Source organism: Lynx rufus, unplaced genomic scaffold (assembly GCF_022079265.1).
Source record: "Lynx rufus isolate CCGP_SWC_20201006 ecotype Redwood Valley unplaced genomic scaffold, mLynRuf1.p SCAF_12, whole genome shotgun sequence".
In the NCBI taxonomy this organism is placed as follows: domain Eukaryota; kingdom Metazoa; phylum Chordata; class Mammalia; order Carnivora; family Felidae; genus Lynx; species Lynx rufus.
This window is the reverse complement of record NW_025814826.1, coordinates 7,232,329-7,253,441: the sequence shown is the minus strand read 5'-3', so window position 1 is coordinate 7,253,441 and position 21,113 is coordinate 7,232,329. Positions and strand designations below refer to the sequence as shown.

The window sequence follows — 21,113 nt, the reverse complement described above, 5'->3', positions numbered from 1 at the left end:
AATAAGGTTTTTGAAAAGCATTGTTAACAGCTCACAAACACTGGTTAGTTTTGTGTATTTTGTCTGTAATAGGTCTGCCAATGACATTTTTGGTTGTCAGACGTCTGTGGTTACTGACCCTCATTAGAATGAAGATTCTTTTCTCAGTGATTTGAAAGGGCTAAATGGTATCTGCTTTTATGTATCAGCTGTATGTCAAGTCAGATCCAGGGTTGGGCCTTTCAAAGATTAGAATGGGATGAGCTTTATGAAAAAGAAAAAACTGCCAGGGAGAGGCCCTATCTGCCTTTTTACAGATGTTCTGGTGTTTAGCCAAAACAGGGCCTGCCACGTCCTGTGAGGCGGGCATCGAGGGTTTGTGGGATAAGCAATTAATGAATAAAAAACTGTTCTCTTTTAAAAGCTTTCCCAGTGATTCTGATGATTTATCAGGTGCAAGACCTACAGAATTAAATGATCGTGGCAAGTGTGAAATCCAAGATTAACTTTCCTTGTTTTTTTTTTTTTTTATTAAGTTTTTTAATTCGAATTCCTGTATAGTTAACGTACAGTGTTACCTTAGTTTCGGGTGTGCAACATAGTATTTCAGCAACTGTGTACGTTACTCAGTTACTCAGTGCTCAACATGATAAGTGTACTTACTCTTAATCCATCCCCCACCCCCCTCCCCTCCGGTAATCACTGCTTCTGTTCACCATAGTACTGGAAGTCCCGGCCACAGCAGTCAGACAGCAAAACGAAATGAAAGGCATCCAGCTCTGCAAGGAAGACGTATTACTTCCGCTATTTGCAGATGAGATGATACTACATCAAGAAAACCCTAAACCCTCCACTAAAACACTGCTAGACTGAGAGAGAAATTCAGGGAGGCCGCAAGATTAGCCTTCAAGGCCTGTTCATATTTTGAACATTTTGAAAACTGATTCTGAAGAGAGCATCACTTAGAGCCTATGGGCAGCTACACCCACTTCCTTCTTTCCTCGCTCCGTGTTTCAGGCCTCACCCTAAAGCAGTCATTTCCACCGACTTGTTTAAGCCTGATTAAGTACATGAACTGAACACTGCTGGGCTTTCTTTCAAACAGAACAGCACTATACCCAGAGACAGAAATAGCAGGTAGCACGTAGTGTGAGTGGCAGATAAAGGACGAACATCTTCTTCCTGTGACTAGATGACTGGGGGGGGGGGGGGTCTCCCCCCTCATCCAAGCATTTGTTTTGTTTTGTTTTTCTAAATAATAGGTAGTGTTTGATACTTGAATATAGGGCTGAACACTGCAGAATATATGCTTGAAGTTTTCGGAAGAGTGCGGCAGTGACTCTTCAGGGCAATAAATTACATTCCTTTCTTCAGTTTTCAGGTGGGAGATTTGGTGCTCATCATTCTGGACGAGCGCCATGACAATTACGTGTTATTTACCGTTAGTCCAACCTTGTATTTCCTGCATTCGGAGTCTCTGCCTGCCCTGGATCTGAAACCAGGTGAGGGTGGTAAGTGTCACATCCGGAACCACAGTAGCGAAGCTGGAGCGCACGCAGTATGTCAGAGGTTTTCCCCTCCTGTGTAACCATAACAGAATTACATCACTCAGACGGAACTCTGCTTCATACGTTTTTGTTTTTGTTTTGTTTTTGTTTTGTTTCGTTTTTTCGTTTTGTTTTTGTTGTTGTTGCTGTTGTATAAAATCTGCATTATCCAGATTATTTTCCAGGATTCTACTGACAGTTCGAAAATAGAGTGGATTTAATGAGATTGGATCAGATATACCCTAGCAGAGGCAGAATTATATTGTCAAAATTCTCATACACATGCAGCCTATCTTAGCTTAGTACACACTCATTTGTCTATAAAGGCAGTAAAGACCAGGTTTAGAAAAAAAGTTCTCCAGTTGTAAAATGCCTTTTCTAGCCTACTTACCATCTCACGTTCTTCCTTTTTTTTTTTCTTTCATTAAACTTTTCAATACTTACTGGTTTTTTTGGCTTTTTTAAAAAAACTTTGTTAAAATATACTAAATTACAGTGTCTATTGTCTATTGCTTTGATCTTTAAAAGAGAATAGATACCTTGGGATACTTAACTTAAATAGGATTATTAAAGTACAGGAATATATGCCCATTACAATTGATGTGTCCGTGTGGAATGACTTACCGACATGGGCAAATACCAATTCTTGAATTAGGCCAGTGTCACATGATCACTCCATCATGGCTGTTGGTGATGGGTTATACAGAAATGTGCATAGACTTGTACAGTTTTCGCAGAACCTTGAAAAATGAGAAGATAAGCTTACAACGTACTGATTTTGTGCCTTGAAAACAACGTTGTATTTTTTTTCGATTTTCTGGGTTTTTTTTCATTTCTTTAAATTTTTTTATTTGAAAATGATTCTGAAATTTACCAAAAAGTTGCACAAGTACCAGCGTTTAAAAAAACAAGAAAAGACCTATAGACCTTTACAGATTCACCTGTTGTTAACATTTTGCCCCATTTGTTTTATTCTACATGTGTATGTCTAAATGTATAAATGCATAAATATACACAAACGTGTGTGTTTTTGTTTCCAGAACTATAAGGGGCTAAGTTATATCATGGATCTTTAAAAATTTCAGTGTGCCTTTCCCAAGAGTAGGAGAGTTAGTGTTTAAATCTAGGAAACACTTCCTGTGTACCCTTAGAGGTCACAGTGCATGTGACCACATGAAGGGCTATCACAAGTCTTGGAGAAAAGAATTTAACAGTCTTACTTTACCAAGGAACTCTACCCTCCTGACCCCCACCCCACCCCCACTTTTTTAAAGAAATACAAAATACTCGAGTGTTTTTATGCCCTTGACAGTGGGACCCATTACTCCTCAGACATAAAACATAAGCATTCAGTTTTAGATCATTCTTTTCAGCAATCACGCATTATCTGTGAAGTGCTAAATTACTCTGTAGAGCATTTTCCATTTCTGATAGTTCATTCATGATATCCTTCATTTATATCCTGCCAAACTATGTTTAGGGAATAAAAATCAGATTTGTCTTCTCTTGGGAATCTCAGGCTTTAGCCTAAGCAGATCATTTATTGACCCAATACTTTGGAAATCAACTCTTTTATTAGCTTCTCTTTTAATGAATTTAAAAATGAAATGCGTACTCTCCCTTTCTTAGCTTGTCACACTTTGGCTCTTTGAGGATTAGCTTTTCATCCTGTCTCCTCCCTCGTTTTCCGTCTCCCCCCGCATTTTCCATCTCCCCTTCACACAAGCACCGCCCTTCCGGGCTTTGCTTCTTAACCCGTTAGCCCTTATTTGTTATTTATTGTGCACCAACCATGTTACCGCTGCCGTGCCAGGCGCTGTGCGGGACAGATGTGACACAGGCTCCTACCCTTGAGCACTGACGTTAAAAGCACCACCACCCCCCCCACCCCCCCACAGAGGCAGTGCTTTGCTTTGAACCTAGAAGATAAATTTTGTCTGAATAACTGTCTGCTTTCAGAAATAGAAATGGTCATCTTCATTAGCATTTCGGTAGATGGCACTGTTGAGCTAATTTAGAATTCCTAGATTTATTTGTTCATGATTTGTACTTAGATTATTTGTAGTTCTTGAACTTTTATTAGTTCTGTGATTTGCTTTACCATCTATATTTAGTGAGGAAAGTTAAAATCAATGGCTGAAAAGTAAAATGATTCCATTTCTGTCTCAGAAAACATTTTGTTTTTTAGGGATTTCAGTTTTAAGAGTCTTACACCTTTTTTCACTTCTGAGAACTTTATTCGTCTGTTTTGATTCTGGCAGTTAATGTTTTCGTGAGTAATTATAACTACTTTTAAAAAGAAACTCACACTTTCATTCACTAGCTTCAGGTGCATCTCGAAGACCCTGGGTACTTGGAAAAGTAATGGAAAAGGAATACTGTCAAGCCAAAAAGGTAAAAACTACATCAGATAATATAAACCTAGGGATCATAAGGAAGATTCAGATTCACATACTCCTTTACACAGAAATTGTTAATAGGGCAGTGGTTGGGTTTTAGCTCACTTGATCGAGTTAGGCCTAGTTAGGCCTTGAGTTTAAGGAGTGTGAGTACGAACCAGGAGTTTTACAAGGATTTGTTACTTCTCTTTAGAGAGTAGACATGGATAGATGATTACTAACAACTCATCAGCCTGTACATGAAAACTACCACGCTCTTCTGTGACTATCCAGTTATTAGTGTTTTCGTGTGCGAAGAAAGAACACGTAGCATAACTGATGATTGAGTGCATCTGTTTGTAGGCAGAGTTGTTTTCTTATTTTCATATGCTATCCCTCGGGAAGGAAGATAATGTGAACTATCTGATGGCTGAACACGTACCTGACTGTAGTGTCAGCAGTGTCGACACCGTAGAGTCGGTGGAATCTACCGAACGGTTTGGGGCCTCTCTGCTCCAAAGCACTGATGGAACTTAAACTGTGTACTGACATTACTTCGGTACGAAATCGTGACCTGTGGCTCCGTTTGTACCGCATTGTTGAGCAACGATTACCAGCTCTTTCTTCCATCAATGTTAGTGGTTCCGTGTACTTTCAGCCTGGGGAGGGGCGGGTCTTGGGCACTTTGGTAAAGACTTCTGCTCGCCCGTGCTCCCCAGCCCCCAGTACTCTCGCACTGAGTAGTACGATCGGACAGTACTGTGTAGTTTGGTTTTAACCATTGAAGTCATTCCTCTTCTTTTCTTCTTAGGCACAAAACCGATTCAAGGTTCCTCTGGGGACAAAGTTTTACAGAGTGAAAGCTGTGTCATGGAATAAGAAAGTATAACTTAAGGAAGAAATCAAACGTCCTGTGACACCTTCCTGATCTGTCCTACAGTGCTTACTCATCACTCCAAAAACAGCAGGCCGTCTTTTTATACGGAGGTCGCCGTGACAATACACTTCACTGGTGTATATCACTTCCTTTTTAACTGGCTACGTTTTAGGAACAATAAATTCATCAAAAGCCTTGGCCGACTTAAAATGGTTTTGTTTTTGGTTTTTTTACCCAAATAACTAGAAATGCGGACCAAAGTAGTTCATTTTCTCAAAGGGCATACCCTGCATTGTGGCTTACGGTGAGCCATATTAATTGCCTGTTACATATACATTAGCTTGGACTTAGATAGTAAATGTTAGCTCTTATTACCAGCATTTGTCCTTTTGTGAAATCAATATCAGAAAACTTGCACTCTGAAACACATTCTTTATAAAATGTATAAATTCTTCAGAACTATTTAAAGAGGAGTGTTACTGCATGCAGATAATCATAACTTTGAGTTTGCGTCTGTAGATTACTAAAGCAAATTGTTTCATTTATTTTTTTAAATGCCCTTTGACGTTTCAAAATAAAAACTTGTCATTTGATCGACTGATGTTAAGGCCAGCCGTAATCAGCAGTCTTCAAAAGCACTTTGAACAGCGGCCACCTGGGTTCTATGGGGAAGCGTGTGTGCTCTTGACCGTTTCAAACGCGGCACTCAAAACCTTCCCAACCTCTTTTGATTTGGGTTGGAAATAATCCTGTTGATGAAATCGTAATCCATGGTTTGAGTTCAGAAAAAGCATATTCATTGTACATTAACCATTTAGAGGTCATTTAAATAACAAAATATTGTATTGTAAAAGACATGTAGAATTTTAAAACAATAAAGATTTGAACCTGTAAATGTGTGTGCCTTTTAAAGAAGGATGCATTTTTAATATATTCGAGTGATTGCTGGGAAGTGTGAAAAACTTGTTCTGTATCATATCGGAAGAGAAACATGTTTATTACAAAAATGTTCTTTAACTATATACTATGTAACAGGGTAAAACAGTGTTCTGTAGAATAGAATTGTGTAAACTCGATATTTAGACAAACTGCTACGGAGCAAAGGTATTTAAATGAGTTAGTTGAGTTGGATGAGGCTTGTTTCAGGTTTGTTGCTAGAGAACGATAATAAAATGATTCTTTTTCAGAAAATATTTAATTTCTTCTTAAAAATAAGTTAAATATTTTTTTAAATATGTATATCTAATAGTACAGAAAATGGAATAAACACCATAGTGTATAGAAAACTGAATTTGACAACATATTAATGAATAAATGAACAAATGATTTCACATGTTTCTATTCAGTCCTTCCATGACCTCTCAGGGCAAAGAATACCAAAGCGATAAACTGCCGTATCTCCAGAGCGGTTTTGTTAAGCAGATTTGGTTGGGTCTGAATGCATCTGCCAGGTGGACCATTTTGACTGACTGGGTGCCTCTCACACACAGAAATCTGTGGTCGTTGTGCTGTGGAACCGCCGTGGCCTGACACACGACGTGGAAGCCATCTCATTGACGCTGCTCTTTCGTGGATTTGGTCACTTAGCGTTTTTCTTCCATCCTGTTTTATAGCCATCCCATCGGTGTCCACATATCCCTTTATAAAGCACATGGAGAGAAAATGCAGTTTTCTTTGTTAAAAAGAGAAATGGAACCTGGCAAAACTCTTGGAGTTCTTCCCTTTGGATGGTTACGGTCAGTGTACTGAGCGTTTGGGCATCAGAACCCCTGAGTTCCATCTCGATCTAACCTTCGCTTTGGGCGACGGGCATTGACTGTGAACCTCAGTTTTCTCCCTGGATGGGATGGTAGGACCTACCTCGTAAGGTTATTTTGAAGGTTAAGTGATGAAGTTAATGCACCTATAAAGTGCTATGAACGATTTTAAAAACATTAAGTATTCAGTAAACGTTAGGTATTATAAAGATTTTTTGCATAAGCAAAGCCTGTTACATTCATTACCCAATCTCTCATAGAAACGTAGCTTGCTTTATTACAAGAATCATGCTTAAATCATTTTATTGCAAGTAAAACTTAAGCACACATGGATTATGTGGATAATTTTACTGATTTTCGCAAAGATACCTCTGCATATGCTAAGAACAGAAGGAGCAAAAATTATGTAAACTTTCATTTTTATTTTTTAAATTATCATGGTGTCAAACATGCCTATGCTTTCAAAACAGTGAACCCTCTCCCAAGCCCCCGTTCTGTTTCCCAGTTGTGTCACCTAGAGGTATACTTTTTAGCTTATAAGTGCCAAATAATACTATACTGCAATTATCTTGATAAATAATTTATCGATTTACTTTCTTATATGACATTTTAGCTATTTCGTAAGAACTTTCTCTGCTGTTTTTCCAGTAATTTACTATGTTACTTTCCAGCTGGTTCACGAGCATTTACGTTATCATGACTCTCTGCTGTTCGCTGAGCCAAGTCGTGAACTACGATTACGTTTCTTTTCATGTACAGCCCACAGCCTTTACTAAGAGCTTTTCGACTGGGTTTTGTTTTTGTTTTTGTTTTTGTTTTCTTCTTGTGCTATTGTGGTGTGATTGCCACAACTGATGTTTTCAAGTGCTTCTTCGTATTTTATTTCGTCAAGTCGCGTTTCCCAGAGACGTGCGTTCTGGAACCATCTCTCCCCATGCCTCGTTACACACAGCCAGAATGAACTAATTCTCACTTGGAGTGTTTCTTCGAAACTCTCAGCCAGAGGCACACATTTGTTTTGCCGCCGCAAAACTGGTCATCTTTACAGCTCAGGAGCAGTTTCCCTACCTTCCCAGCCTTGGTGGTCGGGCCGCACCAACCGTTAGGCTTTTGTTGTGACAGCACCGCGCTCTTGGTCCCGATCTCTGGGTCAAGTGCCCATTGTTGCGTCACTGTTCATTCCAGACCCGGTCCTCGCTCACGTGGCTGCGGGCATCTGTTGACTCCGCTCAGGCCGGACGCTCCGTGACGCCTTCACGCGAGTGTCTGAAGGCTAGTTAGGGCTGTCCTCGGGGATGCTTCGGCTCCCCTTGTGGCCTGTCCTAATGCCCTGGGGTTCTAAGCTGTGGCAACAGCATTCCTAAAAGAGAGGCAGCAAAAGTCAGACGCTTGGGAGTCCAATTAGGCCACTTGTCTTTTGGTCAAACTAACAGAACCCACTCAGATTGCAAGTGTAGGAGTGGTGGGGGGGAAATTGTCTTTTTGAAACCACCACAGTTCTTTCTGAAGTTGGGTGCAAAGCAGCCGTTGCCCTTTAATATTTAGAGTTATGGATCGCCTTGGATTTTTTTTTTTTTTTTTTTTTAGAATGTGAGTTAGTGATGTCTAAAGCCACAAAACTGTAGGTAATCCTTTAAAATAATTTCCATAAATATGTCTTTTACTTACTAGCGAAACCTGGAAGCAGTTAAAACTTACTGTCCACCAATCGATAGCTTTTATTATTAGTCATACTCTCAGAATATAAACAAGCCGTCTTTGGCCAATTTTTGAACATACTTTTAGATGATTTATCATCTTTGTAAGGTGGAAATTCTTTCAAACAATTCTTAACATAGTGGTAATGAGACTCTGCAGTCAGCTGAAAGCTATTTGGTTTACATACTTCTTAGGTGTCTCACACTTGGAGGCCATTAGACTGAGCGCCACCTGTTCCGTTCCTGCCTTAAAATAAATAAGTCTTACTGGCAACACCAGTCCTCGTGTTAGTGGAAACAAGTGGCCAGCGTCAGTGTGACAAAATGCAAGATCGGTTCCCTGTGTGCTCTCATCAAAGCAGTAACTGCCCCACACGAAGATACCCCGCGATGCCTCTCGATTCGGTGTCCGCGCCCCCCGTGACATTTTCATAGATGTCACCCTTTCCTTCTGCCTCAGAGCAGGTGCTAGGCCTGCAAGACGGAAGAATCCCTCCGTGCTCACTATCACTATAATCTGGGCAATTGGGGAGTTTCTGACACTTGCAGGGTGAGAAAAATCTTTACCACTTTTACGGGTGGCTTCCGAAAGGTCTCCAGCTTTGTGGACGTTCATAGCAAAGATGCGTCCGCTGGTCTAATTCCCAGTTGGTGGTGTAATACTCCTCTCTCGGACTGATTTGGAAATGCCACCCGCGAAGTCCTCCACCCGTCAGTGAATAGCTAATGCAGGTGTCACTTGTAATGTCTTTGGAATTCCGCTGTACCGGTGACTGTCTGCCTAACCAGTCCAAGCCTCTAAGGCGAACTGCTCAGTGTCTTGAAGAGTTCTTAACTCCCACGAGTGTCAAGCCGAATCTCACGAGCGTGTAAGATGCCTGAGTTCTCAGCAATTCCAGTTATAATCAGATACCACAAGTTTACCTCTTTATCCAACCTGTTTAGAATTATGAATTCTGGGGGCCCCCCGGGGGGCTCAGTCGGTTAAGCAGCCAACTCTTAATGTTGACTCAGGTTGTGATCTCACAGTTGGTGAGATCGAGCCCCACGTCAGGCTCTGGGCTGACAGCGTGGAGCCTGCTTGGGATTCTCTCTCTGCCCCCCCGCCCCCCCCCCACGCATTTTCTCTCTCTCTCTCTCTCTCTTTTCTCTCTCTTTTTTGTCTCTCTCAATAAACATTTTTTAAGAGGTGTCCCCATACATGTAGGTATCAACTTTGAAAACAGGTTAGACATGGGCTAGTAGAAATGTATGCTTTGGCCCTCCGTTTCATGCCACCATAGACATAACTAAATCCTTGCAAATACCATATTTTCATGAATATTCCTCAAGGTTAGCCTGAGGCACTGAATACAAGAAACCATGAGTGAGCAACTTTTTCAACTGTGGCCATTTTGTACTCTGGAAATCTTGCCTTAAGTAGGCTCCATGCACAGGGTGGAGGCCAGTGCAGGGCTTGAACTCACAACCCTGAGGTCAAGACCTGAGCTGAGATCAAGAGTCAGCTCAGGCACTGAGCTACCCAAGCACCCCCAGAGGACTCTTTTTTTTTTTTTTAATCTTTATTTTTTGAGAGAGAGAGAGAGACAGCACGTGAGCAGGAGAGGAACAGAGAGAGAAGGAGACACAGAACCCGAAGCAGGCTTCAGGCTCCGAGCTGTCAGCACAGAGCCCAATGCGGGGCTCGAACCCACAAACTGCGAGATCATGACCTGAGCGGAAGTCGGACGCTCAACCGACTGAGCCACCCAGGCGCCCCATTTCCCAGAGGACTCTTAACAGCACTACAAGCAACTGTGCATAATTTAAAGTATTTTTAACTGCCTGATGAATAACATCATCATTATATAATAGCTTTCAAAAATTCTGCGAGAATTTTGTCGTCGCTCGTCCTGACATGCGGGGGACCGGGAGCGCCAGACAAGTCATGGTCCAACTTTGGTACCTGCTGTTTCCCAAGGCACCTTCACGTTGGTGAGGACTGTGAACAATTGTGTACTCCTTAAAACATCAGAGAGAGAGGCTTTTCAAACAAGTTCCAATGTATTGAATAACTGGCTATTTACCATTATCTATAGAGTATTTCCGGTTAAGATAGTTGGAATCTCACACCACGAACTAAGTGATAACTACTAGTCACAACAGCATGAGACGGGTTCGGGTTGTGTAACTAGAACGTCAAGAAGAAATCTCTCCGCTTTCACAGCACATCAAAGTTGTCCTCTTACTCCTTAAATTACTCATCGCCTCACAGGCAGGCCTATGTGGCTCCGTCTTCTAAATATCTTTCCCCAAACTGTTTCCCAATAAATAAATGAGTGCATCGATAGCACTAGCTTTTCCATGTCTTTGTATGAAGGCAGGCCATGGTCGTGGAGGTGTGATTCTGGTTTGCACCAAACCCGTTGGCCTTTGTGGTAGTAATATAGTTAGTTGCCAAGGGAACGGAGTGCACTAACATGAATTCCTCGTCTCGTGGGACGCAGAATTACCAAAATGGAGCCCGGTGAGCCAGAAATTGGAGCACGTCTTGACCGTCGGGTAGCCATGGCGGTTCAGCTGTCGGCGTGTAACGTTCTCGATGCTCCTCACCCCTCGCGCAGTCGTCCCCAGCTGCGTTTCCCAGCTTCCTCTTTCCATCCCCCTGCAGTAGTCGTGCTGCCTTTTTCAGTTGTTCAGGTGTTAGCTTTTTAAAAAGTGTAACCACGTTCTGGTCACGTTTCTGTGAGACTACAACCAAATCCACGTTGCCTTGACGGGACTTAATGTTTTAAAATCCCACGGGCGCATGGGTGGCTCAGTCGGTTGAGCCTCCAACTCCGGATGTTGGCTCAGGTCATGATCTCATGGTCATGGGGCTCTGTGCTGAGTGTGGAGTCTGCTTGGGATTCTCTTTATCCCTCTGCGCATCTAGATTTCCTCCCCATATATGTTCTTTGTAGTGTTTATTAGAATAAGCTAACCTGGATGGAAATACCCAGGATTTTATACAAATCTTGAATATCCCAACAATTTAGGCATACTAAAATATCTCTCCAATGCTCAGTACCCTATTATTTCCAATTGTTTTAATTACACAGCTTGTCATTAAAAGGTTATGATTAGAATGACGTTCAGAACGTCTCCATTGAAGTTGACATCAAGATGATTCTGTGTATTCATGTAACAGTAAACTCCAGAAGTTTTATTTTGGTTAGAAGGACCAAAGCAAAATGCCTCCTAATGCACTTGTGGCATTCTTTAAAGGGCTGCAATTGTGAATTGGGGGATGGCTAATATCTGTGAATTTAGTAAAGTTGCTTTGCACAGCATTCACTCACAAGTTCTTTGCAAAGTTCTTGGGGAGCCCATCTACTCAAGGTTACTATAATAACAAAATTGGATGTTGGCTGAAAGTGGTGAGTGGTCACTGTGGCCCTCTCCTGGCGGAAGTTCTAGAAATTACTGTAAGAGCACAAGCATAGCTTAAAAGGATATATAGTTCGTTAGCGACAAGAAGCGTGTTGACCGTTGTGCAATAAGCCTCTTATGTTAGTATGAACCTACTGGTCTACACGAAGTAGTCCACATTTTCAAAGACCACGCTTAAGAAACCAAGAGTCTGCAGGGTTGACTTTTGTCACTCCATCTGAATTTAGCCTTTGTCCTTGAAACAACTACGCCTTTGCTCTAAGGAAAAATCCTGAACTTTATCCAATCGGGTCAACCAGTCACACTTAACCCATAGGCCACAAGGATGCGAGGCCGAATCAGATAACATACCAGTGACGCACGCTGAGGGCAACAGAAGCTGTCTGCAGTGCTTGTGGTCTAGTACCTTCTGTTCGTGGTGGAATTTCAGGGCTGCACTTTGCCCAAGTTTATCTTTAGTCCCACATCATCAATATCCACAGTTGAGCCTCAAAAATGCATGACTTGAACATAGCCCTCCTTATTCATGGGGTAAGTCTTTTCAATGTAAACATCTAGAGAGCTTGTTTCCTCTGGAAAATTCCAGTGTTTCATGCAGATCCTGCTGCTTACTTAGACTTGTAGGTAGGACACCATGTGATATTCTGACAAGGGGCAGAAGGCTTCTAGTGTTTAAAACGGGGTTCAAATACGACCTCCGAAGTAAATTGCTGGCTAACCTGTGTAACTTCTTTTTTTAGCCTCAGATGTCCTGTAGGAATTTCTTTTATCTAAGAAATAAACCTTACAGTGTGTTGTGATCATCACAATGGGAGAAAGTGAGTGAAAGTATTCTGCTTATTGAAGAGTGATGAACAAATATTTATACATGCCTAGAAAGACTTTTCAAAGATTCCATATACTTTTAGTTACTTTTTTTTTTTTTTAATTTTTTTTTTCAACGTTTTTTTATTTATTTTTTTTGGGACAGAGAGAAACAGAGCATGAACGGGGGAGGGGCAGAAAGAGAGGGAGACACAGAATCGGAAACAGGCTCCAGGCTCCGAGCCATCAGCCCAGAGCCCGACGCGGGGCTCGAACTCACGGACCGCGAGATCGTGACCTGGCTGAAGTCGGACGCTTAACCGACTGCGCCACCCAGGCGCCCCAGTTACTTTTTTTTTTTAACACTTCTTATTTATTTTTGAGAGACAGAGAGCATGAGCAGGGGAGGGGCAGAGAGAGAGGGAGACACAGAATCCGAAGCAGGCTCCGGGCTCCGAGCTGACAGCACAGAGCCTGGCGTAGGGCTCGAACCCACAAACTGTGAGATCATGACCTGAGCCAAAGTCGGACGCTTAACCGACTGAGCCCCCAGGCGTCCCGTCTGTATACTTTTTAAACACTAATTAGAAGTGGCAGAGTGGTCTTCCTAGGCTTCTACGTCAATGCTATTGTTATTCACTGTACAAACAAGGGGCATATAAGCCCATCCTAACCCCCGCCCACCACCAACACCACACAAAAGTTAAACCACGGCACCTCAGAGAGCAGACGACAGCCATGATGTATTTAGGGATACAAAGAGGAACCCAAAACTCTGTGCTTTCCCTCTCTTTTTTCCCTGGGGTAAAGGTTTCAACGCAAGAACTTACAAATAAAAATTGTGATTCCCATTCCAAAGTTAAGGTGTAGCCGTACTTGGGGTGCCTGCCTGGCTCAGTTGGAAGAGCATACGACTCTTGATCTCAGGGTTGTGAGTTTGAGCCCCATGCCGGGTGTAGAGACTACTTAAAATCTTTTTTCAAAAAAAGCTATAGCAGCACTGAAAGATTACTTAACATCCATATTTTGTATCGTAACATAATTTTAGGGGCACCCAGGTGGCTCAGTTGGTTAAGCCTCAGACTCCTGATTTCAGCTCAGGTCATGATCTCACGGTTTGCGAAATGGAGCCCCACATGGGGCTCTGGGCTGACAGCGCGGGGGGCGGGGTGGTGGGGGGATGGGGGCTGCTTCGGATTCTCTGTCTCTTTCTCTGCCCCTCCCCCGCTCAGGCATGCACACTCTGTCGAATGTGAAAACATAAAAAAATAATTTTAGAATACATATTTTAGGGTATTTTTGAAAACATTAAACAGTTTGATCCCTATTTTAGTTTGAATCATTCATTAGAGGGACCCCTGGGTGACTCAGTTTGTAAAGCCTCTGACTTAACTTCAGCCCAGGTCATGATCTCACAGTTCATGAGTTCAAGCCCTGAGTCAGGCTCTATGCGGACAGTGTGGAGCCTGCTTGGGATTCTCTCTCCCTCTCTCTCTGTTCCTCCCCAACTTGTGCTCTCTCTCTTTCTCAAAATAAATAAATGCACTTAAAAAAAGAATCATTAGATACAGCCATTTTTATTTTGACAATTCTGTTTTTCTTTAAATGAAGTATAATTTTCATGGAAACCATGACATATGGAAACTTGTTTTTGACAGGGAATTAAAGATGTTAGAGAACTAATCATATTATGCAGTAAACGGATGGGAGTACAGATCTAGAACTTTTTTTTTCATGTTTACTTATTTTGAGAGAGAGCGAGCCCGTAAGCAGGGGGAGGGGCAGAGAGAGCAGAGAGAGAATTCCGAGCAGGCTGTATGCTGTCAGTATGGAGCCTGACACGAGACTCGAACCCACAAACCGTGAGATCACGACCTGAGCCGGAATCCAGAGTCCTACATTTAACCGATCGACTGAGCCACCCAGGTGCCCTGATATTTATTTTTTTTCATTTCCAAACAAGAGAGGTTCATTCACCATCTTGAAATTTAAATGAGCCCTCCTCTTGGGGCTGATAGAAAAATGCCTTTTTAAATGTTTCTTACATCAGTTTACGCGCTTCAAAAATAACTGAACTGGTAAAGTGATCAGCTATATCACTTCTTTCTTTCTTTTTTTTTTTTTAATTTTTTTTTAATGTTTTTATTTATTTTGGGGACAGAGAGACAGAGCTCGAGCAGGGGAGGGGCAGAGCGAGAGGGAGACACAGAATCCGAAGCGGGCTCCAGGCTCCGAGCTGTCAGCACAGAGCCTGACACGGGGCTCGAACTCACGGACTGTGAGATCATGACCTGGGCTGAAGGTGGACGCTCAACCGATTGAGCCACCCAGGCGCCCCTATATCACTTCTTTCACACATGGATCTGCTAGCTCAATTTGACTTCTCTTCACAGACTAAGGTCATCATAGAAGATCTCAGGTAACAACGTGCTCCCTTTGTGGTCCTTACTTTGTGTATATTGTGACTGCAAACACACTACACAGTTTTCATGGTGCACATTAGCCAAAGTTGGATTCTGTGGGACAATGACGACTCATTCTAAGTTTATTCACTTGGCAGAAACTTCCTTGCCTGAACGATTCAGGTAGTGGTCATTTATCAACAAGCTTTGGTGTTAGATGGGACTCCAAAAAGCTCCCCTACCATTTTCAGGAAGCACGGGTGAATCTAGAGGGAGGAGAAAAGAGGAATTCTATAACTTCATAATTAAAGCTTTCACATATTGCCCAAACTATTTTTTCTGGGAGCCTGGTGCTTTGAGAGATGAACTTAAGAGATTTTCACGTTAAGTGTTCAGTGACCAAGTAGTTGCGAAGAATTGAATCTGGTATACTAATTCCACTGGATGCATCGGAGAAACTGGGACCAGCACTTACATCAGGAGATTTTTGTTTTCAGCTGTCAGTTTATAAAGAACATATGGAATTTCATTGCACAAAAAATAGGACAGCCAAAGTATATAAAAATATTTCTTCTTGTACTTAATGTTGCCATTCACAAACAAGAACTAAAAATTTACCTATTCAAAAGGTAATTTAAAATATACATTGCAAATATGAAGATTGCATGAATATCTACACTAATTGCTGTATTAAATGCCAAGATTAAAGATGAACCGGTGTAACATTCTCTTAACACCCAAAAAATAAGAGAAGTTAAAGTCTCAGATTATAGCACTGTTATTCTCCGAGATCGCAAAACATTTGTAGAATATTTTCAGTAGGCGTTCCTATATCATCAGGAATCTAGAAAATGAACTCTGAATAATGCAAAATAAAGGCTCATGTAATTTTACTTTTTTCCTGAATATTGGGTTAAGGAACATGCTAATTTTTGTAGTAATTTTTTTCTATTAGAAAAAGTAAGCATAGTAAAATGTATAGTAAAAACTGTCTGGGGTCACCATTACCAGCGCACGTCTTTGAGCACCCTGACATCTTTGTCCTTCTAAAGGGTTGGAAAGCACGTCAGGGAAAAGAATCAAAAGAACTATATCAAGGCAAAAGCATTCATGTCTCAACCTAAAAATAGCGTGCTGGGAAATTACTATCTATAGCCTCACAAATCCAGTCCTGGTTTCTGCTCACAGCATAAAATGGAAAAGAAAACAGTCCAGAAATACACGCACATATATACAGTCACCTGATTTACCGCAAGGGTACCACTGCAGCTCGGTAGGGAAAGGATGGTCTTCTTAATAAAAGGTACCAGATGGAAAATAAAATGAACCTTGACCTTCCCTGCATACTAGGCACAAAACGTATTTGAAACACAGAAAGCATATTTGAAATGGATCACGAAATTAAATGGGAAGGTATAATAAAACTTTTCAAAGACAACAGAAAAATGCCCTTTTTTTTTCCCCTAAGACAAAAAATTCTTAAACAGGACCCCAAAATAGCCAATTAAAAGATTGAAACATTGCATTTCACTGAAACTAACAACTACTGTTCATCAAAAGACTCTACTAATAGAGTAAAAAGGCAAGTCACAGGCCAAGAGAAGATATTTTCAATGCATACATCTAACAAAGTGTCACCGACCAGACCCCGAGACCTGACTTTTACTGCCTGTACTCGCTTTACTGCTTGTACTCACAACCTTTGTCTTACATTTTTCCTTAATCTCTTTAGGGTTTACCTCTTAACCCAGGCATATGAAACCCAAAACCACCCTTCAGGTGACAGCAACTGCCCTGATAGGGCCTCCAGCCGGCCCAGACCACCCAGACCAGTTGAGCTAAACCCCTACCTAGGCCTGCACAGATGGACCCCGGAGTGACCCTTGGAATGACCATGAGATAAAGGGGACAATTCCCTTGATCTCATTATAATACTAAAATCCTGCCCCAGGTGGGACCTCAGCCTCATTCACATACAATGTAAGTATAGGTCTGTTTCCTTAAGATGTAAGCCAAATTTCTACCCGCCTCTAATTATGATGACAAAGCTTCCCTGTCTAAGTATTCAGCCGAACCCTAAAAAAAAAAGGTACCCATTCACCCTCTCTCAGAGTCATGGCTTTGGAAGTTATTCCCCCATGACTCCTCATTTGCTGCAAATGAAGTCTATTTTGTGCAACAACTCCACCTGGTGTATCTGTGACTCACCAAGGAGTGAGAGCGAACCCATGTTGGTTCAGGTACAAAAGGACTAGTACCTAGAATATATAAAGAGCTACAAATCTATAAGGAAAAGACAAGGAAAAAAAATACTTGAATGGATTCTTTATTAAAGAGGAAAACTAAATGGCCAATAAGCTATTAATAAAGTGCTAAATGATTCCATTTATGTGTAGTTCAAGAACAGATAAATGAATCGTGATGGTAGAAGCTAATTTTGTAGAAGGGAGCATTGGGTGCTAGAAATAGTCAATATTTTCGTCAGCGTGGGGTTAAGTGGTTGTATCTATGGATTTTACTACATATTTGTTTTATCTCATTAAGTTTTTAAATAACTACAATGGTTGATTTGTGTATTTCTTCTCACTAGTTCGTCATATGTTGCTGCACGTATTTTTTAGACTATACGGTTAAGTGGCTCTATGTTCATAACTGTGACATCTTAACGTATTTTCCTTTTAGCATCCCTACAAATTCCTCTTTATTTTGTATTGTTAATGGAGTAAATTCAAAGATTTAATTGGCTTTATTCAGTGATTCATGAATTGGGCAACATCCCTCTAGTGAGTAGAAAGGAGCTCCAAGGATCTGTGCACATGGAAGGCTTTTACTGGCAGAAACAGAGCGGAGCAAAGAAAATTATTAGCAAAAGAAAAGAAAAGATTGTTTCGGGCAAGGTCACCTCCCTTTGGGGGAAGAGTGGGAGTCCCATGCAGGCTACCTCACTAGTGCTGATCAGGAAATCTCATATTGACTGGTTGAAGCTCACATGCAAGTAGTTAAGTCTCCGTTTGCTGTCCTGGGGGCAGGTGACTCCATTTGGGGCCTCTTTACAATTTATTTTTAACAGTATGATGCTTTAAGCTTTAAAAATACGTTTTGTCTTATATTGAATTTGCCTCCCTGACATCCTTTCAATCCACATTTGTGTCACGTATCATTTTTCCATCTCTTCAGTTTTACCCTTGTATTTTGTTTCAGGAGTCTCTTGTAAAAACTATATTGATGGATTTATTTAAAAACATTTACTTTACAAAATGTTTATTTTAGGACTTAAAGTCTCTTTTGATGTCAGTGGTGTTTTACCTTGCTTCCTTTTTATTTTTTTTAACTTTATTTTAGGGAGAGAACACACGTACACATGGGGGACAGGAGCAGAGGAGGGAGAGAGAATCTTAAGCAGGCTCCAAGCCTGATGCAGAGCCTGGTCTCATGACACTGGGATCATGACCTGAGCCAAAATCAAGAGCTAGATGCTCAACTGACTGAGCCACCCAGGCATCCCCACCTGCTTTGCTTCCTTTTTATTTCCACTTGCATTAAATTTATACATCTAAGAAAAAATCTTTCTGGGTGATGATCTCCGATTTATTACATATATGCTTTATTTTCCCATGTATTGATAGCTTTATTTATTTATATTTATGTCTACCCATCTTTTCCATAAATAAAACCTTTTCCCTGAATAAACTCTTAGCAAACTCCTAAGTCCTTTGGTTTCTCTTGACACGACCCATGTTTGTATTGTTCAGATTTACTTCCAAACTATTTGACAACCTATTTCTTTCCTAGAACTTCAAGAAGATTGAGTTGAGTCAAGAGAGTGAGTGTCACCATCTTTTTCCACCTGGAACTAAATCTCTCCGTTTTTACATACAAGTGTTATGGAAGTCAAGGGGTCCAGTCAAAGGGTCTACCCCTAATACACTTAATCAAAACTTCCTGTCCTAACCCACAGGGAGACAGTGCTTTATGAGAGCTATCTCCCTGTCTCCTTTTGGTAACAAGTCATCAAAAGTTCTTCGCTTTCAACGCTTCCTTGGGTTGGGTTCAGTTTAATGTACCCCAAGCAATTCAGTCCAATTGCACATGCCAAGCACGTCAACATGCCAGTGCGTACATCATATGCTCAAAAAATGGCTGAAAACTCCGCCCACAAGGGGAGATCCTAGTATTATAATGAGCTAAAGTAACTTCAGGACAAATGAGGAGGGCTTCTGCACAGGTCCTCGCCTCCAATATGGCTCCAACTGGCTCACGTAAGGGATTATCAGGGGATACCCACCTAGCAAGGGGCCCTCCATGAAATGCAGCTCCCTGGTTGGATTTGTGGCTTCTGCAAAGCAAAACACATTCCTTCCCCGTCGTGTCCCTTGCCCCCTCCTCCCTGCTGGTGGCTTTCAGTCTTCTGATTGATTAACTTCCTGCTGCCCCTGCGTCCTAGCTAACGTAAGGACACTGCTGTTTAGAGAGGTGGATGGACTAGCCCAGGATCAGGACCATGACCTCTATTCATAACCAACCTCACAATCCCGGACACAAGGAAATGCTCTCATCTCAAACTACCCTCGCTCATTTCTTTGTGCAAGCCACTGTGGGCCAATGGGTAGGTGGTAGAGAGGATGTGCCCCAAGTCTTCCCTCTGTCCGGTCCAATCCGACTGTTCTCACCTTCCCTCTGGTCTCCAAAATTCAAACACGGTAAGCATCGCATTGAACCAATACCATAAGATATTCAGTGCACATGGAAGATGTCTTAGATTATTAAATTTATTGTCTGCCTTTGTATGCCTTTGTCTTGCATTTAAAAATTTTTTTAATGTTTATTTTTGAGACAGAGACAGGGCGTGAGTGGGGGAGGGGCAGAGAGAGAGAGGGAGACACAGCATGGGAAGCAGGCTCCAGGCTCCGAGCTGTCAGCACAGAGCCTGATGTGGGACTTGAACTCATGAACTGTAAGATCATGACCTGAGTCGAAGTCAGACGCTTAGCTGACTGAGCCACCCAGGTGCCCCTATCTTGCATGTATTTTCCCGTCTTTCTGCCTGTCACTCGAGGCTATGAGTTGCAGAAAGTCAAGAACGGTGCCTGGCAGCTAGGCTCAAAGCAAGTTTATTCCTTTTTCATTTTGGAGTTCCTTACATGTAGCCTCAATCCACCCTGATGCAAGTTTAGACAACAGAATCCTTCGTTTATGTCTGTTCACAGGATAAATATGGCAGAGAAGGGAAATTCAAAGGAAGAAATGGAGAAAGCCAAGCTTTCAGTATCGTACTTTAAAAGAGTGCATTGCTAAATGCTTAACATCCCTAGAAAAAGATCCAGTGCTCAGAACAAATGATCTGCCTTTTTTTTGAAATTCAGGTTAAATCAAATTCCATGATGTAGCTTTAGCCTGGGAGGTGTATGCATAAAGAGGGGAAGGGCAATTTCATAATTTTGATGATGGTAAAAGGGTAATAGGAGTGCGGTGATTTATTTTGGGTCTTTAAACCAGCCCCCACAACCTTCTTCACATTGTAGCGGGGGGTGCCTGTGTCACAGTCTGGGTACTGGGTAGTCCCAGATGAACCCCACCAAGCGCGCCTCAACCTGCACCTCGTTCCTGGTGCCTGGACAAGCCCACTGGCCCCTTTCTATGCCCTCAGCCAAACCATCATTAAACCCATCCCCTCAGAAATGAAGAAACTGGGTCCACAGAATCCCTCCATAGAGCAGCAGGGGGAAGAGGCCAGGTTAGCTAATACAGCACATCATAAATGAAGGCAGAGAAGACATCTGCCTTGCTTTAAAAAAAAAAAAAAAAAAAGAATCCACCTAGCTCCTCACCCAAAATAACATCTAGATGAGTTATAGAAACTATAGACAGGGCGCCTGGGTGGCTCAGTCAGTTAAGTGTCCGACTTTGAATCAGGTCATGATACCGCAATTCGTTGGTTTGAGCCCTGTGCTGACAGCTCAGAGCCTGGAGCTGCTTCAGATTCTGTGTCTCCTTCTCTCTCTGCCCCTCCCCTGCTCGTGCCCTGTGTCTCTCTGTCTCTCAAAAACAAATAAATGTTAAAAAAAAATTTTTTTTTTTAAAAACTATAGACACCGCTTAGAAACAAGAACAGTGATAGAGTTAATTTTTGAGAGAGAAGGGAGAGAGAGAGAGAGAGAAGGGGAGGGTCAGAGAGAGAGGGAGACAAAGAATCCGAAGCGGGCTCCAGGCTCTGAGCTGTCAGCACAGACCCCGACACAGGGCTCGAACCCACGAACTGTG

The 21,113-nt window shown here is 41.9% G+C and overlaps 1 protein-coding gene across 3 annotated transcripts in view; it reads left to right on the top strand.

The window, feature by feature from the left end:
• Window positions 1–6,112, top strand: part of RB1CC1 (RB1 inducible coiled-coil 1) — a 93,293-nt gene extending 87,181 nt beyond the window's left edge. Inside the window, exons 22-24 of one of the 3 annotated variants that reach the window (XM_047073922.1) lie at window positions 1,354–1,481; window positions 3,850–3,920; window positions 4,716–6,112. In XM_047073922.1, the coding sequence (XP_046929878.1) occupies window positions 1,354–1,481; window positions 3,850–3,920; window positions 4,716–4,793 (277 nt within the window). In that variant the 3' untranslated portion in view covers window positions 4,794–6,112. Of the gene's footprint in view, window positions 1–1,353; window positions 1,491–3,849; window positions 3,921–4,715 lie in introns of all 3 variants that reach the window. The other 2 variants (XM_047073921.1, XM_047073923.1) reach the window with 2 other exon arrangements.
• Window positions 6,113–21,113: the final 15,001 nt, after the last annotated feature.